The 8,710-nt window shown below is 38.7% G+C and overlaps 1 protein-coding gene across 1 annotated transcript; it reads right to left on the bottom strand.

Moving 5' to 3' along the window:
- Nucleotides 1-4,098: 4,098 nt before the first annotated feature.
- LOC114395891 (probable long-chain-alcohol O-fatty-acyltransferase 1) lies at nt 4,099-8,592 on the bottom strand. Its single transcript, XM_028357759.1, has 2 exons — nt 5,380-8,592; nt 4,099-4,234 (listed from the first exon to the last, which is right to left on the bottom strand). The coding sequence occupies exon 1, from the start codon at nt 8,034-8,036 to the stop codon at nt 7,041-7,043; it is 996 nt and encodes a 331-aa protein (XP_028213560.1). The 5' UTR covers nt 8,037-8,592; the 3' UTR covers nt 4,099-4,234; nt 5,380-7,040.
- Between the last annotated feature and the right edge of the window lie 118 nt (nt 8,593-8,710).

Raw genomic sequence — 8,710 nt, 5'->3', positions numbered from 1 at the left:
TGCAAATGTCAGATTTTTCCCTTTTTGTGACTGAGTGCGAAACACATCAAGAGAAAAGTGGGCCTTTTGCTCCACTTAAATGGAGACATGTGGCATAACTTAAAATAAAATAATAGAAAAGAGAAAAGCTTTTCTTTTTAAACTAAAAAGCAACACACTCTCTCTCTCTTCTCACTCAGCCCCAAATTTCAGAAGTTCTCTCCCTCTCTCTCACGCAGCCTTCTTCTTCTTTTCTCTCATCCACCATTGTTGCCCAACAAAGCTCCAACCTTTGGTCACCATTTCTGCTCCAAATCGCAAAAGGAAGGCATTTTCGGAGTCGTGAAGCGCATCTCTACGTGTGGGACTTCGAAATTTCAGGTTTGGGTAGACTTCTTTCTGACTTGATTTTCGTGGGTATGGGGCTTTGGGAGATATGATGGGCAGTTTTGCTTGGTTAATGCTTTGTGATAGTTATTTGTGAAGAGATTTGACGAAAGCATGCTAAACGTATTATGTTTGAGTGAGTTAAGCTTACCCATTCAGTTTTAGGGTTTTTATGATGATGCTTTTGATGTTGGTGTGCTGAAATTGCTTATGGAAAACTGTTAGAGATGAAGGGTAGGGTTAACCTAGGGTTAGAAAGTGAGAATGTGGTGTTATGAGTGGAAAAAGAGTGAGGCTTTGAGAGTTGGAAGGCCAAATCTGGATTTAATGGTATTTGGAGGTTAAAGGGAATTAATCCTAGTTTGAAATGTCATTTAGGAGTTATGAGAAAGCTTGGGCTGTGCAAGAGAGAAAAACAAATGATCAAAGTGAAGGCAAGAGTCATTTCTAGGGTAAAATTGGGTGTTGAGAAGTCAAATTTTGATTTGGTGGAATTTTAGGCGTAAATCCAGTTTGAGCAAGTTTAAATTGATGTTATAGACTTGTGTGAGGTGAGAGTTTGCTCCAAATTTACCTCATTCTCAATTTCACTTCTCAAACCTTGAAAATCCATTAAATTGAGGGGTTTTGGATACCTAGATTTTGTGTTGCTTTGGTCTGAAGCTTGTCCTTGGTTTAGACATGATTGATACATGATTTAGGACTTGTAGGATTCAATTTGGGCAAAATTGGATGAAGGTAAGAGTGATTTTCGAATTCTGCACTTTATGCAGAATTTTGCTGTGAAATGTGCAGCAGAATTTTGTATATGTGCAGAAAAATGCTTGTGTATGGCTGGCTGTGGAAAGGGTAGTACACATGGGGTTCTGGACATTTGCTAGCAAATCCCAACGGTCAAGATGTAGACTTTTGTGCTAGAGACTTTCAGTAAAATTTTCGAGTCGATCCAACGGTGAACGAATTGGAACGAAGAGAATGTTACTGGGGTATTTGTATGTGAAAAGCTGTGATTTTGGTTTGTGTTTTGGGCAGAGTTTTCTGCCTTTGCCCTGTTTTGCTTGGTTTTGTGAGTTCATGACGATTGGATGTGGAACTACTTGGATGTTGTGGAAGCTTGGGAGGATTGATGGGGACCCGGCGTTGAGAGGAACGAGGATAAGAGCTACGTGGGAGTACGTGAGCTCAGTTGGAGGTGGGCAATAGGGGATGGTGGATTTATACGTGATTTGTGGATGTGGAGAACTTGTTTTGCACCATCGCCCGACCGCCACCTAGTACCACATGTGATGGATACCCCATAATCCTACAAGCTTGAAATGAGGAAGTGTGGAAGGGTGAGACTTCCTGCTTTTATTGTTGACCACAGAGTGGTACCTGGAGATATGTCGCGGGGGTCAGGAGACCTTGGAGACGTCAGGTGGGGTGCTATTGCCCAAAACCAAGCTTGACCAATCCCGACCCAACCCGGGCATAGTCAGTCAGTGAGAACCTGTAATGTACCTAAGCAGGCGAGCTCCTGGCAGTCAACAGATAAAAGGAACAAAGACCACAAAGCAAGGAGGCTTGTGTGGTGGCTGGCCAGCTGTGAACTTTGATTGATATATGGGATATGGCATCTGGTAATCGATTACCAAGGGTGGGTAATCGATTACAAGGCTTAAAAATGAAGACAGGAGGCTAAGATGGTCTCTGGTAATCGATTACCAAGGGAGTGTAATCAATTACCAGGCTTGAAAACGAGGTCAGGAAGCTAGGAGGGCTTCTGGTAATCGATTACCAAGGGGTGTAATCGATTACCAGGCTTAGAAATGAAGGCAGCATGTTTTGGAGGCCTCTGGTAATCGATTACCAGGCTGTGTAATCGATTACACAGAGGAACATGCCACTGGTAATCGATTACCAGTTAGGTGTAATCGATTACATAGTACATTTTTGCAGGTTTCATGTCCTGAAGCTGTGTAATTCGAGTTTGGCCTCTGGTAATCGATTACCAAGGCTGTGTAATCGATTACCAGAGATGAAAAGCCTTGAGATACCCCTTTTTCTTGCATGTAGTGGTTATGAGACGCATTGTGTTGCTACATAGTTAGGTGTCGCGTGAAAGAGTCTACCCCTCTCTTTTCTTTCTTGTAGATCGCGATGGCGGCGCAACTAATCCATGATCGTGTGGAGATGGAGTGCCTAGAGGGAGCTTGGGAGACCCTCGAAGGCAACGCGAGGTGCTGATTTCGGGGTACGATTCGATTCACGGCTACCTCATTGGTGCATCCAGATGAACCCGCGCGTACGCTTCAGCGCACTGTGGAGTGGATATTACCCACGCCTACACCATATCGTCTAGTGGAGCCAGTCCAAGTGATCGAGGTGACGTCATCTGAGGAAGACCCAGAGGAGCTACCTCCTGAGCCTGCTGTGGATGCTCTTGACTTTCTAGAGGGCGACGAGGACCCACTCCTTGAGGTGGATTCTCCCGAGGACGTCATGTCGGCATCTGAAGCAGACTCTACGGAGGATAGTGGCCCTAGAGAGATGGCGATCAGTGGAGGCTCTTCATCATAGTAGACAGCTCCTCATACTAGTTTTGTATACTTTTGAGGGTGGGTGTATCTAGTGCTGACTGTTAGGTTTACCCTTTTGTTTTTGTATGGGTAGACCTATTGTAAAGGAATTTGATGATTGTATACATGTGACTGAAGCTACTACAGTGGATACTTTTGCTCTGGATGACACTATGTATTTTGTAAAAACTCCCATATTTTGGACAACTTTAAATGATGAATGTATTTATGTTTAATCTTGTTATTTGAAAAGAAAGCATTAGCAAACTTCATTTGCAAAGGAGTTTACCGACCATATTATTTTTTATTGTTTTCACGTGACGACCTAAAGTAATGGCTGGCATACCTTTCCTTTTGAAAAAGCAACATATTTAGAGGTTATGAGTGATCAGAAAGAAATGACTCCGAATAGAGTTGTGAACTGGCCATTCAGGACTCTATAGTGATGATTTTCCCTTCTGAAATTAATTATTGAGAAAAGAGAAAGAAATGAAAAAGAAAAAGGAAAAAAAATTTACCATGGTTTTTGTTATTTAAATTATTACTATTAATCCAGTCATTATTTTGGGGACGCCACAAGGAGGGAGAGAAGCCTCATGAAGCCTTTTGGTATTCTAGAAGCTATGTAATAACAATAGCATAGACATGAGATGGTTGTGAGCCATACCTTGATGAACCTCTCAACTTCACCATCCATGATTGATCTTCTTTTCTTTCCTTTTTCTCTTTCTCTTTTTCTTCTTTGAATCTAGGTGGTTGTAGGTGTAAGAAATGTCAAGGAAGATGATGTGATCCTGACTAGGAGCGGATCGTTTGATATAGGCTACAGAGATTTGGATGACGCCACTTCCAGTGAAGGAAGATAAGTCAGGGTAGACGCCACAATGATTACCTTGATAAGTCTGAAATTGGTTCAACAAGGAACCCAGAGAGAAGCTCTCACCAAATTTTATGAAAATGCCAAAAGTTTCTTTTTATTGAAAACAAAAACCAATACTTATAGTGTATCTGAACAAAAAGATAAAATAGACATGGGCCTTCTAAACAGTTTGGGCCAAAATTACAATAAATAAAAATTATAACTAAAAAACATATATAACTTGGGCCTTCAAATTAGTTTGGGCCTTAAGCAACAATTAATAGTCTTGATAATGTCTCTGTCTCTAGGCCTTCATCCTTCTCCGCTCGGAGGCTTTGTCCTTCTCCACTTGGGCCTTCGTCCTTCTCCACTTGGGCCTTTAGCCTGTATTTGGCCAGTTTCAGTATTCTCATCAGAAAATGATGACTAATGTTGGTAGATCTAAGGATCTCTGAAAGGTGGAATACAAAAAAGGGAATTGTAATTTTGATGGAACCTTGATTGACGGATACAATTTTTAGAATCATCAAAATAGATAACCAATTTGGGGCTCTATGAAATTGGGGAAAATAAAAGGATAAAGCGGACTTAGAGAAAGAGATGGAAAGAACAACACCACAATCTTGAAAGATTGATAAGCTGAGGATGATTCGTCATAAAGAATAATTTTTTTTATAAGAACTTAATATTTCGCATAAGAACCAAGATAGACATTCTTTTAAATGTGTCTAATATGAAGTTTTCATCAAAATTGCCAACAAAGTGGGAGTCTTTTAATAACTCCTACTAATAATCCTAAATTATGCCTAAGGTCCAATAACTAATCTAATAATTAAAAGACTTAAAAATAACAATAAAGAAGCTAGCAGTCCATTACAAGTCCAAAAATAGACCCAAGAATGTAATAAAAAATGAAAATAAATATTATTCTAAAAGTTGACTAAAATAAATAAATTTCACTTCTCTTTGTCTTCCCTCCACGAGAGAATTTAGTTTCTTGCTAAGCTCTTGAAATCTATTAATCCTCGTTAGTAATTGGTTCATCTATGTTAAGTTCACTTAAGTCAAAATCTTCCCCATTGGATAATCCTTTATCAAATTTTTAATTCACTTTTTTTTTTTCAATAATAGGTGACAAAAGAGACTTTTGGATGCAAGTGGGGCATGTTGCTTAAACTATTATTTTTTTTTTCATGAATCCTATATCGCATCGCAATTTTTATTTATTTAGTAGTGTAGCTCTAAAAATATATTAGTTGCAGTATTTAATATTTTTATTTTCTTGCATTTTCCTCCTCAAATTTTTCTCTTTTTTTACCCATTACAATGATTATTACACCAATCACCTTTACTGGACAATCTCCATCGGAACTATACTGAAATGCCTTCTTACAGAACAATTTCAATGATTCTTCTTCAGTTAAAGGTTTTTCTAGCTTATGCACCTCAACAAATGATGATTTCCTACAATATTCTGCAACCTTCTCATCCCTGGTTGTGATTAATATCCTACTTCCATTTTTATTATCAATTACAGCAGATTCAATGTGATCCCAAAATGTTTCATTCCATACGTCATCAAACAAGACAACATACCTCTTGTTGCGCAAGCGGTTTCTGACTTCTTCTGTCAACGACTCGATGGTAGAAACATCCTTGGGAGGGTCCTCCTCTTTTTCTTTGCAAAGCTCATTCAACATATGCCTCAGCAATCCTTCAGCAGAGAAGGATTGAGAAACTGTGATCAACGCATGGCACTCGAAATTGTTACGCACCTGGTCATAAACTTGCTTGGCAAGAGTGGTTTTTCCCACCCCTGCAATTCCCACCACAGAGATGACAGTGCGTTTTTTTCTTCCCTTTGTCAACCAATTTTCCAATATACCTCTAGGGCCATCAAGCCCCACAACCTCATCTTCCTCGATAAAGAGAGGATCCCTTCTAAGTTTCTGCCATGTGATATCTTGATTTCCTCTAGAACTGGTTGGTCTTTGCTCTAAAGGAAAATGGCTTTGGAAACCATATCTTTCAGCACGAACAAGGGATTTAACATCCTGAATCTTATAGGCACTTTGAAGGAGAAGGATTTGAGTTTTGATGAAGGCAACAGCCTCACATAGTAAAGCTGCACATAGAGGATCATCAGGTTGCTTATCCTCAGGGCCGGGCCCAACATATTAGTAAGCCTAAACCAAACTTCGAAATGGGATTTTTTTGTTGACAAAAAAAAATGGAGTTTTTTCTAAATTATTAAAATATTTAATAAAATTATTCATATTTTATTTTAAAATATTTGATACCTTCCACACGCATGTCACGACAGAACTTCACGTATAACAGTTCGTGGTCCTTGATAGTGCATATGTTTAATATACATATATTAATAGTAAAAAAATTATTTTTTAGTGGCCTAAAACAAGAGTTTGGATGGCCTTAGCCTTGGGTCGACCCTGCCATTGCTGAAAAGAGTAGGGAAAAACTCTTTAAATACCTTTTAACCATGATCCGGAGTAAAAGATGGTGTCCTTTAACACAACTTGAGTGTCAAATAAATGTTGCTCCCCTAAAGACGATCGAGTTTGTTAGGTTCACACAGTGAACCTCCTGGGATTCGAGGTCCAGGAATGCCTCCTTAGAAGAGAGAAAGGGAGAAGAAATTTCTTTTTTTATTCCTTTCTTGCATGGAGACGATGATATTTATAACATGATTGCAACAAGCTACCAGACAAACACCACGTCCCAAAATACAAAAGCGATAACGAAAAGCACTTATGCTATCATGCCATAACAAAAACTACCCCAGCACTATGATTCTAACAGAGCTGCCCCTCAGCACTAAGAACCTAACAGAATACACTAAAAAACATAATCCTCTAGGTGAGTCATTATCTACCTCTTCCTGTTAGAGTTCCTCTGTTTCCATATATTCCAAACCAAAACAGCCCATACAACTCACCATCTCTCACCGTGAATACCATTTACTATAATATATAAAATTTTGACACTTACTATCGATTCTTCTTAGTTGTTTTATAATTTGAGTTTTTTTTTATCTAGATCTGATTTGGCTTTTTTATGTAATTTATCTTTTATTTTCTTGTTGTTTATAGATTTTTTTTCATCAGATATTTGTTATAGATCACCATTTCATGGCTCCTCGTGTTTTCCATGGTTTTTTTTTTGTTTTTGTTTTAGGTCAAGTGTTTTTTCCAACCCATTTGGTTGACACTAATCTTACTCAGTGTGGATAATTGTCGTTACTCCAAGACAATTTCACACATGAAAAAAAAACACGATCCTCCTATTATGTTGATTATTTGTGCTAATCTAAATATTATTTTCCATGCATTTAGATTTAAAAAAACATGAAGAAGGTGATGCAACCGCCACCCACGGCGGAGCATCACCTTCTTCGTTGCCATCTCCGCCGTGGTGCGCACACCGTGAAGCACAAAAAAGCACATGACTTCCCACGTGGGAGTCACACGTGTGAGGTAATAGTATATTAACTCATGCATGAGCCATGACACAAGAAACGTGGCCAACATGGCACTTGTCATGGCACAAGAGGGACCCACAAAGCATATGAAAATAGGGTATATGGGGTAGTATATGGTGGGGTGTAGAATACGGGTAACCATGAGATTCCACCTACGACCCCAAAAGTCTTGAAGGGATGTGGAAAGGTATGGTTCATTGAATTGTGGTTCAATCTCAAACCCTAAAAGGGTTCGAATCAAGATAGGACTAAGGGCTAACACAAATTTTATGCCAAGGTACATGTGACAGCAATAGAGGACTAAGATGAAATGAGCGTGCAACTTTTCTCTATAGTCATAAGCACGTATGATCATTGCAAAAATAAGCACTTTTAGGAGCAAAAGCCATTTTGGCTTTTGGGTGTTGTTTGTGTGGTTGTTTTTGGTTGGTGAGTGTTGTTTGGGGTTGATGGGGAGGGAAGCTATGGAAATGAAATGGAGAATGTTTGGGGGTGATAGTGCAAGAGGGCCTTGGTTGAAGGAGAAAAGAATGAGTTTGAAAGTGCCAAGCCAAACAAGGAAGAAGGTGGTGGGGCCACCTAGGTGGAAGGAAGAGAGGTTGAAGGGAAGGGTGGGGAAGAGGTTGAGAATAGGGAGGAGGAAGAGAAGCCTCATGAAGCCTTTTGGTATTCTAGAAGCTATGTAATAACAATAGCATAGACATGAGATGGTTGTGAGCCATACCTTGATGAACCTCTCAACTTCACCATCCATGATTGATTTTATTTTCTTCCCCTTTTCTCTTTCTCTTTTTCTTCCTTGAATCTAGGTGGTTGTAGGTGTAAGAAATGTCAAGGAAAATGATGACTAATGTTGGTGGATCTAAGGATCTCTCAAAGGTGAAATACAAAAAAGGGAATTGTAATTTTGATGGAACCCTGATTGACGAATCCAATTTTTAGCATCAACAAACTGGATAACCAATTTGGAGCTCTACGAAATTGGGGAAAATAAAAGGATAAAGCAGACTTAAAGAAAGAGATGGAAAGAACAACACCACAATCTTGAGTGATTGATAAGCTGAAGATGATTCGTCATAAATAATAATTTTTTTATAAGAACTTAATATTTCACATAAGAACCAAGATAGACACTCTTTTAATTGTGTCTAATATGAAGTTTTCATCAAAATTGCCAACAAGGTGAGAGTCTTTTTATAACTCCTACAAATAATCCTAAATTATGCCCAAGGCCCAATAATTAATCTAATAATTAAAAGACTTAGAAATAACAATAAAAAAGCTAGCAGCTCATTACAAGTCCAAAAATAGACCCATGAATGTAATAAAAAATGAAAATAAATCTTATTCTAAAAGTGACTAAAATAAATATATTTCACTTCTCCTTCTCTTTCCTCCATAAGAGAATTTAGTCTCTTGCTAAGCTCT

Source organism: Glycine soja, chromosome 18 (genome assembly GCF_004193775.1).
Source record: "Glycine soja cultivar W05 chromosome 18, ASM419377v2, whole genome shotgun sequence".
In the NCBI taxonomy this organism is placed as follows: Eukaryota; Viridiplantae; Streptophyta; class Magnoliopsida; order Fabales; family Fabaceae; genus Glycine; species Glycine soja.
Note: the sequence above shows the minus strand (reverse complement) of the source record. Positions and strands in the feature narration are given on the sequence as shown.

Bases quoted from the DNA above. Each gene is read 5' to 3' on its own strand.
- LOC114395891 (XM_028357759.1), bottom strand. From the start codon at position 8,036: ATGGATGGTGAAGTTGAGAGGTTCATCAAGGTATGGCTCACAACCATC.